At 39.5% G+C, this 21,087-nt stretch overlaps 1 protein-coding gene across 1 annotated transcript in view; it reads right to left on the reverse strand.

Moving 5' to 3' along the window:
* Positions 1-21,087, reverse strand: part of MLIP (muscular LMNA interacting protein) — a gene marked incomplete at both ends in the record, with an annotated part of 110,942 nt that overhangs the window by 19,022 nt on the left and 70,833 nt on the right. Inside the window, 4 exons of the mRNA XM_080616055.1 lie at positions 5,007-5,195; positions 9,880-10,005; positions 19,113-19,157; positions 20,771-20,815. Coding sequence (XP_080472181.1) covers positions 5,007-5,195; positions 9,880-10,005; positions 19,113-19,157; positions 20,771-20,815 — 405 coding nt within the window. The remainder of the gene's footprint in view (positions 1-5,006; positions 5,196-9,879; positions 10,006-19,112; positions 19,158-20,770; positions 20,816-21,087) is intronic.

Here is a 21,087-nt window from a genome sequence, read left to right on the forward strand (position 1 = left end):
AGAGGAGCCACAACAATATTAAGCATTAATACTTTCCCAACGAGGAGGTTGAATTTGTAGCACAGTGCTAATGAAATGACTTGTTTGCCTCTGATTTCTTTTTGTACGCTAAAGCAATTGTTCAGGATCACAGATAATAGAAGGTTGAACAACCACAATACACCTACACAAGAATAGCATTTAAATATCAACATTCGAAAGAAAGAAACTCTATTCTAGAAATAAAAGCAGCTGGGATGATGTCAGGGAGAAAAGTACTTTTCCATGGCAACCTTGAAAGGCTGCCATGTTCAGAGAATGTCAATCCCCACTATGCTACTATTAATCAAACACAAACTCCAATGAGTAGGAGTTTGGATGATGAAGTAAACACAACTGATTTAATCTAAAAAATAAGAAAGATTCCTTTTAAGTATTCTGCTTAACTATAAGCCTGAAGATCTGCAAGTGATTATGGAAGGCTGACATAACAACATTTAGTGATCTCAATAAAAATCCATTTAGGTCCAGGAAAAAAAGTAATAAATAAATTGGCTTGAGTTCAAATTTGGACATTAAAGAAAACTTTCCCTGTGCAAGCTTAGACCTTTACTCTTATAAATAATGTCTGATCAGATACAGAAATGGTAATTTTTTAGAAATTCTTGTACCTCTTGCAAAAATCCAGTTCCTGACAATCCATTTTTAAGGCTATGCTGCTAAAGAATTAGCCGATAGAGAGATTTTTACAGGGGTGTACATGAATTGTGTTCACAGTCCTTGCAGACAGAAAGAAGAGGCAGCTTGAAAGTCAGTAAGGACTGGGAGGCAGTCCCCAGGTGAAGGAGCTACACCTGCTCATCCTCTGGCTCTCACTTGGGCAGGTCATTCCTTTCTCCTTCAAAATGACAGCTGGTTTCCCAAAATCTAATGCTCTCTGCCTTGGCAGGTATTTAATTCAGTCATACCCCATATGAATCATAGAATCACCGAACAGCCCAGGTTGGAAGACTTCAACCTTTTTTGGGGAAAGGGAGCCTAGGTGAGGTTACCTAGCACCCTTTCCAAACACATCTTGAAAACCTCCAGTGGTGAGCACTTCACCACATCCCTGGGGAGGTTGTTCCAGTGACTGATTGTTCTCACTGTAAATAAATTCTTCATACAACACGAGGAAACCTCTCCCAGTACAACATGTACCCATTGTCCTTTGCCTTCTCCAAGTGCCTCCCTGTGAAGAGGAAGCCTCCATCTTCTTTGTAGTCATGCTTTAAGCACAGGAATACTGTAATGAGGTTCCCCCCTTAGCCTTCTCTTCTCCAGGAAGAAAAGATCTGACTTCTTCAGTCTTTCCTCATAGGGCAGATTCTACAGCCCTTTGATCATCTTTGCGGCTCTCCTTTGGATGGTCTTCAATCTGTTCACACCGTTTTTTAATTTCTGGGACCAGAACTGGACATAGTATTCCAGGTGCAGAGTTGTACTCTTCCGCCCTACAGAGCCTTCTGTTAAAAACTGAAGGGATTCCCAGCAGAAGCACTCTTTAGAATTAACCACAGTGCTCAGTGTTACCACAAGCTCTCCATCGCTGCAACAGTTGTACTAGTGTCCACTTTCCTGAGCTTTTTTATTCCAAACAGAAGGAAAAGTATAGTTTTTATAATAAAAAGTTCAACTCATGTAATTATTCAAGACCAAGGAATGTAAACAAAAGTAGCAGCACCTGATGTCTGGGGACAGACTAGGGAAGGAGAAGACAAGAGATATAATAAGGCAAATGAAAACAGAATCAGTTCAGTTGAATGGGCAACATTATTACTTCAGAAGGAGCCTGTGCACAGAAGAAAGGAGCCTTACCTGTTCTCCAAGCAGAAGGATAGACACAATAGCCTTGTTCACATTGCCTCCTCCCATCAAAGCTAAAACCACATTGTGAAATTATTTGGGCCACAGCTTATGGATTTCATCACTCTGAACAGTTATAACTACAAAACCTGCCAGGTATATCTTTCAGCTTCATCTGTGTAATTTTATCAGTTATGACAGTTCAGGCATTCCGTGGAGCTTCAAACAAGAACAACCTGGACCTTAGTGTCCTTTTGATAAAGCATTTCAGATAGAGACAGCTGTTATTTTTTCACACACTGAAAGAGCAAATGAAATTATTCTGGTTTTAGGAGCTCACCATATCTAACATCTCTAATGTAAGACACAGGTGATCATTATGGGGTTTTTTTCCATATCCCATTTCCCATTTCTAAGGGAAGGCTTTTTCAATGAAAGTGCAGGTAAAAGGTAGCAATGCCTTTCACTGGCACATTGTATCCATTCTCTACGGTATATTAAAACCATATTTTTAAATGATTGTTAAGAATTTATGGCAGTGGGTTTTGCCCTCTAGTGGAAGATGAAGCAAAATACAACATATACTTCAAAATGTAGCATATATATAATATATATGGATTTACCATGTAAACACTTACCAAGTGTTTACTAGATGCTAGAGAGGCAACAAGTGAGTCATACTGCATATTATCCCTTATCCCAGTGAACGAGAACTGAAGAGGAGGAACACCAGGAATTTACAGAGGTGACAGTCCAGGTTTAGTAGAGAATGGAAAGAAATTCCCATGATGTCTGGCTGCTGTTTAAGGAACAGGTCTAACAGTTTGAAATTTCAACACCTGATATTGTGTCTACTATATTGTGTTTTCTGTTACTTCAATTATATATGAAAGTAAATTAAATAATTTATTTTTAAAAACATGAATAGCTCAGACTATAATTGGGTGATGCACAAGACAGGGCTATTGCCAGAAATAAGAGGTAAATATTGTTAGGGGTTTTATCAACATATACTGATTCAAATATTAAATATTGATCATGTGAATAAGGTCTAAATTAATCATCCTTCGGTTACCAAAGAATGTTAATACTATAAACCAAAACAGATTAAAAATATATTTTAAGTGGTGAATATTTACTTCTTGTGTAAATAAACCTCTGCTTGTATTAAATTAGCCCAGTATTGACATCTGGTTATTCTGTTTCCCAAGGTATTGGGCCACACCTACCTCCATTGTAAAAAAGGGAAAAAAGGAAGACTCAGGGAATTACAGGCCAGTCAGTCTCACCTCAGTGCCTGACAGGATTATGGAACAGATCCTTCTAGAAACTATGCTAAGGAATATGGACCATATAGCGGATGATTGGTGACAGCCAGCATGGCTTCATAGGGGGCAAATTGTGCATGACATATTTAGTGGCCTTCTATGATGGGGTTATTTACAGCACTGATATATAAGGGAAGAGTGATTGACATCATCTAACTGGACTTGTGCAAGCCATTTAACACTGTCCTACATAACACTGGAGATCAAAAATTGTGGACGAAGAGGCCTTGTAATCATTACCATATGGGTGGAATGCAAATATACAGGTTCAGCTGTCCTATGACCTTTGCATTCAAGAGAAGAGTTTTGAGTACACAGTGCTATGGAAAATCAGAGCAGCTTCAAAATTCCTTATTTGAGCAATTATTCAGCAAGGGTATCCCTGTTTGAGAAAACAGCTGACATGATACACCAAAAAATTACACTATCTTACTATCTTAAGAGAACTTATTCATCTTCCCGTACAGATTTCTGAGTTTCTAGCAGTTTTCATTAGCAAAAGCTAATACCTATTTTCATCATAAAAGCTGGCTTCAATGGTCATATCAACTGTTTGTTCATGTGAGTGTCCTGTAACGAACCAGGAAACTTGTTGAAATCTTTGCTGTCTTAAATAGATATGTCAGTCTGGTTTAGTAAAAGTTGAAAGAAAACAAAACCCAGTCTAGATGTGAAAAGGTTCTTTTGTTCAGGATGACTCAAAAACAGGACAGAAGGTTGATTTGAGTCTTAGTTTTAGTCTAATAAGTTTAATAAGTGGGTAGAATGGTAAATTTTATACTTCACAGGACAGAGGGGCCAGCTTCAGACACTGTTGACTTTGCCTATTAACCTAAATTATGTTTCTAGTCAATGGGCATGGGAAGGTTTTTCCAGGCATTTCTTCAAAGTCCAGTGGCTGACCAACATACATTCTCTGCAGAGGTGATAACTTCTCTCTAAAGCAGTTTCAGCTCCCAATCTACCTAAAACTAGTAAGTTATATTTCACCCTGTGCTTCTCCTGAAGAGGAAACCATGACATAGCCTAAAGATACAGCACCTAATGCTGGTGTTTTAACCTCTTGCATCCTAAATAAAGCACACTGTACATCTTATAATGAGGTTATTCCTCCAGGAATCAAAGTGTGAGCATTTCCCTCCAGATCCTGTTACAAAAAGAGGACATGGGAGGGATGCATCTGGGGGGTCCAAACAGCATCTTCTATATACTTCCACAACCAATGCTTTTCTAACACCAGACAGGAGCTCTCTTGACATATTGTAAACACCCTGCGCCAGCTGCATTTTGAAAAGACTCATTTGAAAATTGACTCAATTTGAAAAGCTCATTAGCCAGCCCTGTCACCCACACTTTGAACTACAGAGGTTTTTGTCTAACTTCATGCTGTTTCAAAGAAGACACCAATATCAGCAAAGCTGTGGTTCCCCACGTATGGGTAAGAGACAACTGCTTGTCAAGAAGACAGATAAAGCCACTGGAAAAGCTTGTATTTCTCTCAAGTTAGCCTCCTTTCCCTCAGTCCCAAGACAAAGGAAATAGCCCACTACTTTAGCTTGGGTAAATGTCAAAAGTAATCAGAGCATGAGGGATGAACTAGATTATTTCTCCTTTCAAGAACAAATAGCTTGAATAAGGAGTAGCCCTGTCCTGGCATGCCTGGAGGAAGCAAGCCCTGACACAAGCTGTGCCAAGGAAAGGAAAAGCAGCAATATCTCCAGGGACGCTGAAGACGCAGGCTTGTCTGAGATGCATCTCCCAGAGCACTTGCCAGGACTGATCCTAAATTTTGCCTGGAACTCAAAGGATAAAAGCCTGACAAAGCTCTTGGATCACACCACATTTGACGCTCACCTTATTGTACAAAGAGTTGTGACTGTAAGGGCGATAAGGATTCTCTTGAACAACACACATGATGAAAGACAAGTGGCTGAAAGGTCCAAAGTTTAGACAGTCAGCAAGGGAGACAGATAGAAAACACATAGGGGACTTAGTTGGAGGGATCAGTTTAGTTGGATACAGAGGGTGTAGGAGCGCGGTCTCCTACGAAAAAAGAAAAGTAAACCAAAAAAAGATTAATGAATGAAAGAAAAAAGCTTTGAACAGAAAGCAAAGTGCTTGCCTTGCACCCTTTTTACATTTCACAGGGCTTGATAATTAACTAGGAAAGACACTCTACCTTCATGCTAATACAACTGTTCTACACTAAACACTTTCATTGGCATGAAAGCACACATGAAAAAAAAAAAACTGTTGTAGATGACCCATTAAACCAGCTACACTTTGGCTGATGACCAGTGCATCTCATGCATAACCATGTTTTGGGACATTTTCTGGGAGGGTAGCTTGGAAACAAAATCAGTCTGAAAACTTGAAAAATTGAAAACAAAATCAAAGTGCTTGAGAGTACAAAAGAAAGTCTGCCTTATCTATGCACTAGCAGGATCACTTCAGGCTTTTTAACAAGACTTTTCATCCATTTAAGAGTTAAACCAGTGAAGGTGCATGCACAGTATATTTCACTACTGCAAGTTCTCAACAATTATTAGTGTTTCTGGTTAAAAAAACCCCAAACAATACATATATGGGGTTTGAAACCTAAAGAATAAAATCTTTTTTTAAAAAAAAAAAATGTTTTTTTAAAAATGTGAGATAGAGTGAAGGAAGCATACACAGGTTTTGGCACAAATCTCATGCTCGTGTTTTGTCTAGGCCACTGACACAATGAACCCACTTGGCAGGCTGAATATAGACAAGAAACTCCTTTGCACGCTGTGTCTTTGAGCTAAATACCCAGAAAATTTGTGACAAGAGCTGTGATGAGTTCCAGCAAAAGCTGATGTATTGCCTGCCGAAAGAGTCAGAGTGAGCAAACTAGTGAATCAGAGCCCAGCAGCAGCAAGAGGCTGGAAAGGGACCAGACGGCAGTCACTTCACACAGGCCTTGCCTCCTGCCTCTTGCACCTCCTCAGAGGCATCAACCCTACTTATTTATTAATGATAAGCCTTGGCAAACTGGCTTCATAGCTTCATGCCACTTGTAACTAATATCTCCTTAGTTCATTTTTCTCTCACTCTTCCATTGTCCAAAGTGGCTTACTTTTTTTAATGACAAAGGAGCCTATGTACATTCTTGTCAATAAATACTTGCAAGATGAATTCTCTAACATTGATTGAGTTGTCTTCATATTAATGTGTAATAAAATACCCTATTATTTCCCAAAAAATATTCTATTTCCCTAGTTCAATTAAAATCTTCATGAAACCATCAGTCACATCTTCACTGGACATGAGTTACATATACTTCTAGTATCTTTTATGGTTGTTTTTTGAACAAATTGGAGCATACTTGCAAAATTTCTGAAGCATTAATGAAATGTACTAAAGAAGAGAAAAAAAATCTTTCTCATAATGAGGAAATTACCATCTCCAGTAACGGTATCTGAAAATGTGGGAAGCTTAATACTGTCATACTGGAACCTCAGTTTGTACCAGTGTCTGCAGAAAGTGCTTAAGGGGGTGATATCCACTGAACAGCCAGTGTTACAAATTGTATATGTCCTCAGGAAAAAGCTAATATGAGAGAAAGCCAAAATAAAATGGGATTTTTCCCTTGTTTATAAATTTTATTGGCACATGAGTGTCAGTCTACTCACAGTGTACCCAGAACATAAATAAAAAGAGCTTTCTGTGAGCTGAGAGACATCCTTTCCAGATGATCTTTATTAATTCAGAAATCTCTTTTTGTCTCCATTCACTACTTCGGATTATCTGTACGAGAACAGCTGCCTGTTAAAGCAAAATTACTATTTTTTTTTATCAGGGAAATGGCCTTTTCCACACAGCGGAATTTCTTAATGAAATGAAAAGCAAACAAGCTACTCTCTGTTGTGCAAAAAAATGTGTGCTCGACATAGGGACATGAAGCTGAAGGTCAGCGGTTACGGCTGGCTGCTTCATTATGTCTCAAGCTGAATGTCACTCACATAGTCACCAGTGCTCAGTGTCACATTGGGAAGATTGGCACAGAGAGAAAATACTGAAGAGGGCTAAGAAAAGTCAAAAGAGAGAATAAAGATGATACCATCTGGAGTCTCATCTAGTCTGTACCATCCTTGACAATGCAGGCTGAAAACGTCTGTCGTTTCAAGAAGGGCTGGGTGAAAAAGGGGCAGCAACATCACATAGTGAGAGTTTTATTAACAATGCTATTAGCAAGAAAGGAAAACACAGAGACAGGGAGAGAACAGAAATGTTTTTTTCCCTTCAGGACTGGAAAAATCTCCAAATAAAACCAGGGAAAATCAGTAACAGTATGAGCAGTTTTGCCCTCAGCCAAAGTAGATACTCTTATTTGAGGAGAAGTGCACTAGTACTATCTCTTCCGCAGAAAGCAGAAAGCCTAACTGCTAGCTTCCTGGTTTCAATCCACAGCCCTCACATCCCATGGATGTAGTCAAGTTACCTGACTTCGGGGTAATATTAGTGAGAACAGCTCCCACTCTTCGGAAGCGAGCCACTGTGCAGCCAAAAATGGTAACTACTGAAAGCAGGTGAAGAGGGAAAATGAGTGTCCTTACAGGCTAACAACCCCATGGTTAGAGATGAGCACTGCAATTTTCAAGCTGTTGTCTGGGCACCGAGCCCAGTTCCACAGGCACGGCTGTTGCTCTTCTACAGGCACTAAAACCCCTGAGGAGAGTTTCACAGATGCTGTAAGATTATGAACATCCTCATGTGGGTACCCAAATCTTCTCCACTCACAAGAGCCTTATGTCAGCACCATAAACCCACTCTGAGAGGCAAAAGCTGAAATCATAAACATGCTGTCATGATCAGCACTTCAGCATTTTCCCCAGATCCGGCTATTATCATACTACTAATTGTTGTATTAGACCACCATTAGAATCATTTAGCCATTTCTCATACAAACAAAAAAAGGTTTCTGTTAAGCCAGTGAATCCATCTGTATATACGTCCAAGTACTTCTTTTTTCAGAACTTTTTATGGATATCTTCCAAAGTAACAAGCATTTTACAGCAACCTGCAGTATTTCTTACCACAAGCTTAACATATTCATTGTCAAATTAACTTTTCCATCTATCGAACTCAGTGCACAATATGTTTAGCTCATTTTAATATATAGCTTTTATGTAAAATAACTTTGGCTTTCGCTAAAACATTTATTCCTGGACTTATTTCATCCTCAGAACTTCAGTAATATGGACCATAAGTAATTTATACTTGATTTTTACAATTAGTTTCACATGTCAGAAAGCTTCAGACTATGGCAATAACCCCAGGTTTGTATTTGCCTAAAAATACAAGTTTGGTGATTGCATCCTTCCTTCATCTGTGAAACTATAGCCAGCAGAATCAGTGCCCAGCCCTGGTGAAAGGAAGGCATGAGCTGCCCCTGCCTTTGCAGAGGCCCCACTGAGGTGGTCTAGCAGCAGCTCCAGGGCAGCTCTCTTTCTCTTTCATCCCAGGTGAATGGCAGGACAGTGTCTTGGCATGAGAAGGTTTTCAGTAAGTTAAAGCATGAAAAACTCACTATGAACTCATGTGGAGTCTCGGAACTCAAATATTCACTCTCAGCCTCAGAAGTTCAGAGACAAACTTCAAATCATCATTTTTATTATTATTTTCTTATACTTTATGGAAACTCTACATTCTATAAAAATCTGTAGAATGAGAAAGCTTCTGATGCTACCCATATGTGTTGCTGGAACCCACTAATACTACAAATATATCTTCCTCTCTTTGTAATGCTGCGGTACTCTTAAGAAATGCTAGGATTTTTCTATCAAGCAAGTCAGAACTATGGTGAGAAATGGGAAGAACCAAAAGGAATATCTTAAAAAAAAAAAAAAAAAAATATCAGTTTTGAAATGGAGAAGAGAAGGCTGCCATTGTTAAGGCCTCTCTCTAATGTGAGAGGCATAGAAGAGAAATTTGAATGGTAAGGTATTTTATTCACTTCGTGTCTGACAACAGGACTATTGGCTTCATTTCACTACCCTGGAAATGGAAAATTCCAAACCTGCTGGTTAAGTTAATAATGAGCTCTTACAGGGACATTCAGATTATGTACAGCAGTTAAGGTTTAATTCACATAAATGTACAAACGCAAATGAATAAAAAAAGGCTGACAGAACCATTTATCTGGGGTTTCTCTGAGGCAATGCCTTATACAGGTCAGCAAACTTCAAGATGTGTTTTTGTAAAGTGACCCTGTGGCTTTATGCAGAGGTCTGTGGGAGAAGACAGCATTTTTGCTGGCCCATGGGCTACATTTTAGTGCCTATCATGTGTGATAGGAAGAATGAACCTAGCCCAATCCTTGCTGTCCTCATTTCTCCTTAGAGAGGATTCAGATCTGGACCCCAAATGGATGAAGGACTTTCCAGTAGATCTGATCCAGACACCTGCTTGACAAGGGAGCACAGGATTTTTGCTTTCTTCTGTACAGTGTTTCCTACAGACATCATAAAAAGGTCCTCTCCTCAGCATATAGGCTTTTAGATCACTCTAAAAAATGACCCTTTAGAAAGCCCAGCTGACCAGCTCCAGCCTGGAGACTCTCCTCCAGGAGCCAGTGGCCATTAGGGAATCATTTAACTTCACAATAGAAGAGACCAGGACAAAAGAAGGATTTAAGATTATGCCATCATCTTTAAGAAAACTAGATGAGGCTACAGAATCCTTCGGAGTGAGAGTTACTCACCTGCTCAGTATTTTGATCACTGATTTCTTCAAGGTACTTTTTAAAAGGATTGGGTTGATAGGGCTCCTCCTTTTGCTGTACACTCTTTCCTTTCACCATCACCGGACGAATGACACCAGGTTTTGTCTTGACCCATAACACAGCCATGGGAAAAGAGATGGAAGAAAATAAAATAAAATACTTTACAGTTCACACAGTATTTGTTGGGTCAGTTCCAGAGCAGCTGTACTGACTAGGATTTTTTTAATTTTATCAGTAATTTATTTCACCACCAAAATTATTCAGGTGTCATGCTGCCTGGCCTACTTTTACTACAGATTGTGGACAAAAACATCAAGAGCTCGTTTTATGCCCAGAACCTCACCACTGACATCTGTTTACTTTCAACACAAAAATAGATGCTGGGCTGTCAGACTATGGTTTGTGGGGTTTGCCGGCTGTTTGTGCTAGCTGTTCAGCTGCATCTTGATAAGTTCATCAAGTCACACTTAACGCACAGCCGCACATCTGCTTTCAGGCTGCACATTCCTTTCTGGGTTCCTCAAAACAGTAACTTTGAAGCAAGGAAGGGCAACATGTAATGCTGTTAACTTACACCCATGCATGAACAGATTAGGGCAAAGTCTTCCTGGGGAACAGTATCAGTGACTACATGCTGAACTTCATAGACTCATAGCAGTTTTTATGCTGCACAATGGCTTCCAGCTCCTCTGATTTGCTACCCATGCTGTTTGCACTTCAGTTGGGCTATTGATCCCACCACCTTTTAAGGTGGCTTTTTTTAACCCCATCTGTTGCCAGCTGACCTGGTGTTATATAGACCAACCCATGATCAAAGAACCCCAGATTCTGCTGGTGACACCAGGCTCGGAGCCAGGTGTTGATCTGCTGGCTCTGCCTGTTTCTTCCCTCTTCATTCCCTGCAACTGGTAGGACAGAGGAGAGCACTTCTTGTGCTCCTGACCCCTTAACCAGTGTTCCCAAGGCCATGAAGTCTCTCTTGGTTGCCCTTGGACTTCTTATGGTAACTTTGTCACTGCCTACCTGAAAAACTGATAATGGATAGTAATCTGAGGGCTGTACCAGCATAGGAAGTTTTCTCTTTGCATCTTTAACCCAGGCCCCAGGGAGGCAGCAGATGTCCATAAGAAGTGGGTCCAGCCTGTGTATTGGGCCTTCTGTTCCCTTCAGAAGGGAGTGTCCTATGACAATGACCTGTCTTTTTTAACTTTATGGAAGCAATTTGGACACAGGACATAGGACAACTTAACCTTAACAATGTCTCCATGCTAGATGAACCATTATCCTTGTCAGTGTTTCACTTGCAGAGCCTCACACCCCTCATGCAGGAACACCTGGGCAGGTACGGCATCCAGAGGATGGATGCATCCAGTGCACTGAGCAGTAACTTATCACCATTGCCCAAATCCCTTAAGTCACTGTGTCCAGTTGGGCAGAGAGGGGACAGGGAATCCTTCATATCATACATCCTGTCTGCCTGCTGGGCCTGTCTCAGGGAAGGCAGCCTGTGCCTCTTTCACTCTCCCTGATAGTCCTCAACCTACTCACGTCCTCCCTGAGCTCTGTCACTAAGAAGAGCAGTTCCTTTACCTGGGCACACGTCCCACAGGTCTGGTCACTGCTGCTGTGGAACACCAATGTAAGAGCAAGGCACAGGTTGTAGCTGGCACCGGCGTGGCAACATGTTCCCACCAGAGTTGTGTCCATTGTGGTGGATGCAGAGCTTAGAGGCCAGGGCTTTCTGCTGGGTAGATATTGCTGCTCTCTGGTCAAGCTGGCAGAGATTCAGCACCTTTCTGCACACCCTTTTGGGTGAACTGCCAGATGCCATGCCCTGTTTGCCCACACTTTTGGCAGCATTTCTGATCACTGGTGCTCCCTAAGGGCTTCTTTTATACATGGTGGGGTTTGGCTGCCATTGCTCCTAGCTCCCCTCCCCAAGTCCTGTCAGCCACTGTCACACGAGCTGCAGGCTTCTGGCAGCTCTCTCAGATCCCCTGAGGTTCCTCCGTTTTGGGAACCCTCCTGTGCTCCATGCTAGAGCACTCTGCTGCGGAACACACTGGCACCAGAGACACTCACCTCAGCAACTGAGTGACAGCATCTTGAAGAGTTCACTTAGAAAAGTGCAGTTTTAGAGGCTTTAATTAGCATGGATGTGTGATTCCCCTTATTTCAGACAGATTGGATTATTTAGTCAAGAAAAGGTCTTAGATAGCTACCAGCCAACGAAAAAAAAATGGCTATTGACTTGTCAATCAGTACATCTGTGATTTTCAGAACTCTTACAGTAAAGTCTGACACGATGGATTGTGGCATAAACTCTAAATGGATGCTAGGGGATAATTTTAAAATACACAACCTGTTCGGTAAACAAAGAAAAGCAAGAAGATAGTTTGCATTCTCACTGGAATTTGGGAAGTATTGAAGTCCTAGAGGGATTTGAGACTGAATTTTAACTTTTAAATAAGTTAATTCTGTTCTTCTCTGTTACAGCGATCCCACAGAAAATGGGCGGTTTTGTCACAACTGATACAGATAACAACAGGACTGCTGCTCAGCTCCTTCTGTGGTTGCAGCCCAGAGGGACAGCTTGCCCAGCTGAGACTGAGAAAGAGGTGCTGTCACAGCTCCACATCCTCAGTACCCAGCAGAGTATAAAAATGCAGAGAAGAAACCTTTTTCGCTATTAGATTTATTTATGAGATTTAGCCTATGTACATTTAATGACACCATACTGCCTATTTACAAGAGCAATACACTTAAGCAGTGTATCTGGAGTAAAAGAGAAGCTTACTATGACAGCATCTGGGATTGCCAGATGTATCATGTAAACTGAATTATGGATAACTTTCAAATAAGACCTGCAGGCATCCAGCAAGGACAGGATCAGAAGGGTGCTTATCAGAGGGAAGGGTGCAGGCAGCAAGAGATGTCTCCATATCTTGTGCATCTGCCTCTGCCCTGGGAAAGGACAGAGCAGTGCTCAGGTGCTGAGATGAAGGTGACAGAGGAGAGCAAAAGCACAACATGCCTGGGAAGAGCAAGGGCCAGGCAGCAAAATATCTTCCTTTATCTTTGTGGTTTATCCCCTCCCTCCTTTCCACAGGTTGGGGCCTTTTCATCAGCCTCATCTAACAAGAAGCATATTCAACTGAATGTAAAAAATCAGCCATAAGGTGATATTCATTCTTTAAAAAGGGTAATAACTGCCTAGTTGCATTAAAAACTCTTTCATTGCAAAGGTTAACATAGTGAAAAATATGGTGTTCACTTAATAAATTTATAGTCCATAGTTCATGATAATTTCTTTGTAGAATTCACTATAAAATATTTATTTTCCTCTCTAAAGTTTCTGAGAAGAGTTTGCAAAAGGGAAAGACTCCTGGCTCTCAACAGAAAAGTAAGTATAAAAATAAAAAGAAAGCTACAGTTGTTATCAAGTCATCATCACACAGACAAAGGACCTGTGGCCTTCTAGCACTCCTCCACACCATGTAACCATGCAATTAAAAGCCCATTGAGGTACCTGAAATCACCAAGTATAAGCTACTCTCCTTATGTAAGAAACCGCTTCCAAAAGCACTCTGTAGAAATACTTTCAAGGGAGCATTTTCTAAACAACATCACACACTCAAGTGTTGACTGAGTCATATGTTTGTATCTGACTCTGCTAACAAAGTGACAGATATCAGCCAGCAACCAGAAATTGAAATACTTTATTAGCACCCTGACAAAACATATAAAATCTCTGATCCAAACCTAAAAGCTTGAACTCCTCCTTTAATATCAGGTAGCGCAACTGACATTGCTGAGAAACAAACTGAAACTTAATTTTGCCAAGGAAGTGTTGATCTTCCTAAAACAGGGCTGAAAAATTACAAAGGCTGTTACCATAGCAATGGACTGCCATCATATGGCTACTCCCCTAATAGCAAATTATACAGCCAAGACGCAAGCTCCAGAGCTGACCCATAATCAGCTGTACTGATTTGGTGTCAGGGCGCTTCCTGGCATGGTTTTGGCTCAGGCTGGCAAACACAGAAATAGCAGGACAGGCTGGGCAAGGGAATCTCTTGATAGGCAGTATGGACATGGATACCCTTCTTCAGGGACAGAAGGGATTTTGGCTGTATGAAAAAGAGCCCTGTGTGATATTTCCCTCAAAAGTCAGAAGACTGAATTACTCGTCTGCAGGTGTATGGGTATGTTCAACTCTATTTTTTCCCTTTGTTATCATGACATTGATTGTCCCTGAAATCTTGCTGAAACCGGTGGATAAGGTCCCAGCTGCAACCCTGTTCCACTCAGAAGAGGCCCAAAATTCTCTGAGTCCCACATTTTCCTGTCTGAATCATTGTCAGTTCCACTTATCCAGAGTATTAAGAGATTACCAGTGTAGGATCAGACCCTCCTCCTCTGTTAGCTAGCAATGACTGCAGCCACTCTTTGCGGTGCTCTAGGTCACTACATAGGCATTAAGGTGTTCTAGATACCTGATCAGCTTTTCTGTAAACAAGGAAGTTGCCTCTTAATGTTTAACAAGGGATTGGCTCTTTTATATATTTTCGATGCAGTGCTGTTTTGAAGCAAGCCTGCCTCTGAGATAACCAGACAAATAATTAACATAGATAAGACATGAATAGATAAAAATACATAACAAAACAGGAGAGCTAGCCTTGTGATAAAAGTTGGCTGCCATCTTTTGTTTCTTTCCGCTCTAAGTCCATCAGAGCCCTCTTGACAAATAGTAAGCACCGAGTCTATCTGCTTGGCTGCATGGTCTTTATTTTCTGTACAAATTGTAGTCTTTGAAGCCTTCTGCTTCAACTGGGATAACCAGAGGAACCATTTCCAGTTCTTTCCAACAAAATCTTTAGTTTTGGGGAAAGGGACCCTGGGACAGATGGGGCTAGTATGTAATGAAGCAAGCCTCAGCTGATGCGGTTATCTTTTTGTCAGCACTGAGAAGCCAAAGTTACCAAAGGAGCCTTTAAACTGTTAACAACACCCGCTTTCAGATAGTGAGGAATTGGCTACTTTGTCATGAAGGGGCATTGCAGTTTCCACTGTCAGCAAAAAGAGGGGGGTTGCCCTAACAATACAAACACAGAGGCTTTGTCTAGTTGAACTGTGAAACACCTTAAAATATTCCCCTTCTATTTCTTTTCTGCCACAAATTAGTCTTCACAAAATGAAATATGTAATTGAACATACTACCTTCTTTTTATTTTCCTTTGTAGAGGCTTACACTTGCAAAAATGCAATAAAACATTTCAGGCAGTGTATCAGTCTATGACAAACTTCTCCTTCAGTACATTTGAAGGTGTGAAGGCATATAACTATGGTTAAAAGAATTTCCTCTTCCTCCAGCTAAATAGTAAAACACTCACATTACTGAAAGCCTAGGAAGGAAAGATAATTATTTTCTTCACCTCCATGCTGAAGCAGGATCAGTTCTTACACCAGAGCACAGAGAATAAGGACAGTCACCTGTTTGAAATTCAAGTTGTCTTTATTTTTGTTCATACTGAAATATTTGCATTTCAAGAAACACAAATTTTCAACAAGATGTCTGATACTATACTGTGTGCTAAACTAAGCCAAAATTAAAATCAACATATTTAGCCCCTTTCCATTCTATTCACAGTACAGGGATGAGCTTTTTCCTCAACAGCTGGAGTAAAGGGACAGATCCACAATAAAAATAGTGTGAACAAGGCATTCACCTCTGTTGCTATTCTGCAGCCAGCAGAGGAGTAAATTTGTAAGTCTGGGACCAGAAAAGGGAGCAGGTTTCCCAGGCACTGCTCACTGCCCAGGCTGGTGGCAAGGAGGGGGATAACAGTGAGAAACCCTTCCACTGCACCCTCAAAACCTACAAATGACTGTTGCAGCATTAAAATGAATAAACATAAAATATTTAGGTACTAAGGTATGCAATACTGGTCCCACATGAATTTTGCTTTACTTGCTTAAGAAGCTTCAGTTGATGATGTCAATAATATGTGTTGTGTTGGTGTGCTGGGTATGGTTTTGCGCTTTGTTGTCATAAATCATTCATAGTCATCTTTTAAGAGTAGAAAATCTGTTGATAATTGTCACAGTGGCAAGCCTAATGCTTCACCTGTCCTTTGGATTAAAGTCACATAGCTCAGAGGTAGATACGTTTCTGGTCACCATAACAATCAGTATCTGGTACAGCTAGTCAGAGACTCCAAGAGAGAAGAAGTAATTAGCTAAATCATAAATTCTGCAAAATTTCTAAATCAGAAGAAGAATCATTCATGAATAAAGATCACAATGTGCTCAGAGACAGGTTTGCTGTCTGAACATACAAGAATTCCACTGTAGTGATCACAGTTTAAAACAAGTAAATTCAAATATATTGTTAAATAATTAAAATGCTTAGAAAAAAGACAGAAATCAAAGAAGCTGCCAAAAGTATTAAATAGTTATAAGTGCCCTGAATGCTACTTGAGACAGTAACGCTTCGGAGAAGCTGTGCGTCAGATTATAAGACTTTAAGAGATCAATACTGATGTTCAAAGAGCATCAACGAAGTGCAAAGAAGTGAAGAAAAAAAGAATAAGGAGGAAAAGGCTCCAAAGTCAGGAAGTTGTACTCAAATACCGCCTATAGAAAGAAAAGGAAAAAAAAAGGGGGGGGTGGAAATCTAGCCCATAATATAAAAATGTCATGAATTACATCAACAAAGAGAAGAAAAACTGGCTAAATTTCCTTACAACTATCAGTCTATAGGGCCAGTAGATAAAATCAAGACAAAAAAGATGCTTGAAGAAGACAAGTCCAAGGCTGAAAATCAATTCCTCACTTCAGCTTTCTTCACAGGAAGACTTAAGTTCTCACACTGGCAAAGAAGTAATTTGGAGGGAATATGTCAAGCACCATGTCAGTAAGACAGATCTGAGAACAAATCAATAAAATGAGCAAATAAAGTGCAAGGAATAAATAAAACTCTAAAGCAATTCCAGTGTGAAATTTCCACATTATGAATTGTGGTATTTAGCTTGCTCCTTCAGACATAATCAGCTCCAGAAGAATGAGAAGTGCCAAATCTGGGACAGGTTTTACTACAGGAACCTGAAGGGAACAAGGAATCACCGGTCTCTATATGTGACATTTAAAGCTGTGCTTTGTAGGAACAAATTATAGTAAAGAACAGAATTACTATATTTTTGAACAAAAAATAGGGAATGTCTTTTTAAAGGGCAGTTGTGCCTCATAAATATTTTAAAGTTATTTTAAAGAGTCAATAATGCAATAAAGCTGGCTGGAACAGCAGATGTAGGTTGCATTTAAACTACCAATAGAAGAATCTTTCAACATGTAGAAACACACATTACAGGAAATCAAGTGAGAAACCACAGACCATCTTCCATGAGGCTCAATATTTGGGGTTTTTTTCCCACCAGGTCCTAGACGCCTGGCCAGGGATCACAAAATGAAGCTGCAGCACAGATTATGAAGTTCAGTGGACGTGCAGCCATTCTGCACATGGATTTCCAAAGGCTTTGGTGAAGGTCTTTCAGTGGGGTCTACTAAGGAAATGAAAACGCTACGGAATGAAAGAGAATATTTCCTGCGGACAAATTAAAAGATAGGAAGGAAAAGGGTGGAATAAATGTTCAAATTTCTCAGTGCAGGGAAGTCACAAATAGAGTTCCTTGAAGACTTGCTCTGGAATCCTTGCTTTGAGTTATGGATAATAGATCAGCTAGAAAAGAGTGGCCATTAAGGTGTCAAAGTTTGACAGCTGTATCAGATCATTCATGAGAGTAAAAACAAAATATCAGTGCAAAGAGTTGCAGAGAGATCTTATGAAACTGAGTGAATGAATGATAGCAAGGGTGAAATTTAACTGAATTCAACATTGCTATATTTCACTGGGAAAAACTAAGCTATATTGTAAATTTACACAGGCAGTGAAGATACAGTTAGCTCCAAAACTAGGTGTCACCACTCAGGAAATATATCTTGGATTGATTGTATACAGTACTATGCGAACCTTGACTTACTGCTCAATACAAGGAAGAACTAAATAAACTACTAGAAATTGCTAAGAAAGGAATAGAAATAACAATAAAGACTCTTATTATGTTGTCATGTAAGTAAGAAGTACTGTGTTCAGAGCTAGACAAGAGTAGTTTATGGTTTTAGTCTCCCAATCTCAAAAACAAAATCTTGAAAAAGATACAGAAAAGGACAATAAGGTTCATCGAGGATATGGGACAGTATCCACACTTCTCAAAGAGCCACTAATCCATTTTGACTTTTCTGTATGTAAAAGTTGTTTGATAGGGTAGTGTGGGGTATTACGGTTAATATCTAGAATATAATTATTATTTAGAAAGTGAAGAAACAACAATTTGCTGTTTCAGTACAAGAACAGAGGTCAAGTAGTAGGATTAAAATAAATAAAGTACTATTTCACACAATGCATGATTGAAAAGTAAACCCCATTGCTGCAGAATATTGTAGGGACTTGTTGCACAAAACATGGAAGTATAACAAGATTCAAAATGTAACTGGAAAAAATTATAAAAGAAATGGTCAATGATTACTAAACAGAAGAAATTGATTCAGGAATTCCCTAAAATTCCATTAGCTGAATACAATGTGAAAAATTTCTCATTCACATCTCGTTTTTCCCCATTTGTGGTCACTGCCACTAGGACAGGATCCATGACCACTCTTCTGACTCTTCTTCCGAAAGTTTGGCTCCAACAGGACTAAATTGTGATCAGAGCTAAAATGAATTTGCATAATTTCCCTTTCTTTATTTGATTTTTACACTTGCTTTTCACTAGTTAAGCCAGCTCTGATTTAAGATGACGTGTAAGAAGAAAATAGATGCCAGAACATTGTTGCATATAAACAAAATTGTAGAAGTGGGATTTTAAAAGGGTCTGAGAACTTGTCTGAGTTGTCATAGACCTCAAGATTCAGCAAGACTCTCTAGTTTGTCAATTAGTCCATGGGTTTACAGGTACTGTCAGGATTTACAGTTACTTTAAACAGGTGTGTATTCAGTACAGAAGAAAGCAATATGAGTCTATAGAAGCAAAGCAGCTTTGTAGGAGGATATTTCCTGCAGCTTATTTCAAAGTACTAAGAAAGTAATAATACTTTTGATTTTGTGCTTAGGCAAATTTTGAAAAAACAGCGTACCACAGCTGTGCAATACATACCAGCTGACTCTCTGTTACAACAGGTGCTGATTTGTAAAGGCTGGCCTGCAAAAAAGATAAATACATACAGCATTACATACAATATCATAGTGATTATAGTTGTGACAGAAGAAAAATCCATGGACAGCAGCATGGAAGCTTTTACTACTGATGCAATGACATGCAATTGGTAAGAGAAGTTAAAATAGTGTTATTTCCAGTTTATTTCTAGGTACAACCAAATATAAATGCCAATCATTAACATTTCAGCGAAACTTTTCTTCAAGTGAAACAAAATTCTACTTTTTCATCACAATCTAATCTCAAAATACAAATCCTGACATTTCTTACCTGCCATTGTCTGTTAGTTTTCAGCATCGATGCTGTTAACACTGCCAGTTGTACTGGGACTTTGTTCCAACCTTATCATCCTTCTGACTTTACGTTATGAAAACCAGAACAATCCTACTCAAGCATTACTTTTTTTTTTTTTTCTGAGTATATACTGAAGCTGTATTTACCCCAATCTAGGTAATTATGATGAATGTGAAGTATTTATGCATGTATGTGTAATAGCCATGTGCCACATGCTTATCCATGCAGTGGTGATATTCAGAATTTCTGGTGCATTGATCTCTCCCATCAACTCCTTCAAGCACGGCAGGAGTTCCACTGGATAACACAGCGTTTCTGAATTGATGGCATATGTCAGCCACAGTTTTGGGAGATGGAGATCTGCACTGGAGTGGTATTAAATATATTCTGTTCTCACAGACTACATCTGAAACCCACCTTTTTATTTCGTTAAAAAGGTCTCTTCCAATATTCTTTCTAATTAGTATGAGCCAGAACAATCTGTCAAGTAAAAATCACAGTATGCAATAAGATATGCATACCACCACATTCAAGAAGCGAAATTGAATTGATCAGTCAAGCATTGTGCTGGCATAAAACTGGAAGGCCTCTATTGCTTTACCAGCACTGCTTTGACTTGCAGTTCAATAGAAATGCTGAATGATGAATAGCAAGCAGAGATTTCTCACCACAGGACGAGATGAGTTGTAAGTGAAATATGAAACCTGCAGTAACTGTGTATGCGAGTAAATATTAAAATGTTAATTTGGTTTAATCTTTCAATAATGGAAGAAATGACTCCATGTAGAGATTTTCTTTACATGCTAAAATGTGTGTGTACATGACAAAGCAGCTTCTCATCATCTTAGGCTAAACTAGGGGGTTTCAGCCAGCTCTATAACTTGGAAAGAAAAGTTTGGGTCAACCCCAAATTCTAATGGATAGGCAAGAACTAAAGGGGTTTAGGCTAAATCCAAAGAACTGCACCTGTCAGCACCCATAACAGTCTGTTTACCAAATAGCTGAGCTCTTACCCCACATTTAAAGAAAAAAAAAAGTGTGTGAAAACATTAATTTTAACATCATAATCACACAGATAAAATTAACAATATACACCACTTTGAAGAGATTCTAGCCATGATGGATTTACAGCAGTGGGAAAACATCTCAAGACTCAATTGCCAGTGTTCTAACACACTCACTTCTCTGTGCCAGTCAACACCATTTGTCATGAATAGATGCCTGTACAGATTCACCCAGTATTATAGCAAAAGCAGACAAATTAGACATTTCTGCATGCAAAATGTAATTATAAAAGTACTTACATATCTGGTTTCACGCCCAGCTGCTCTTTGCAGTGTTGTTGACACCTTGTACAAAATAAATAGATATATTAAGAACAAAGAGTTACTCTGAGGAGTAGCCCAAAGAGATTTTCATCATTGTGACAATTATTAATTGCTCAAATTCAAGAAAACTTTGGTTTTCCAGAAAGATTAATGCAATATATAAGAATAAGTTATCTTAAGGTTTTGCTTGATACGTTCATTGTAGAAAATACTATTTAATTTTTGCTGCTTAAAAAAACCTATCCCACTCTATTGAGGAAGGCATTTAAATTACCTCCAAGAACTCTCATAAC

Source organism: Psittacula echo (genome assembly GCF_963264785.1).
Source record: "Psittacula echo genome assembly, chromosome: 4".
Classification (NCBI taxonomy): Eukaryota; Metazoa; Chordata; class Aves; order Psittaciformes; family Psittacidae; genus Psittacula; species Psittacula echo.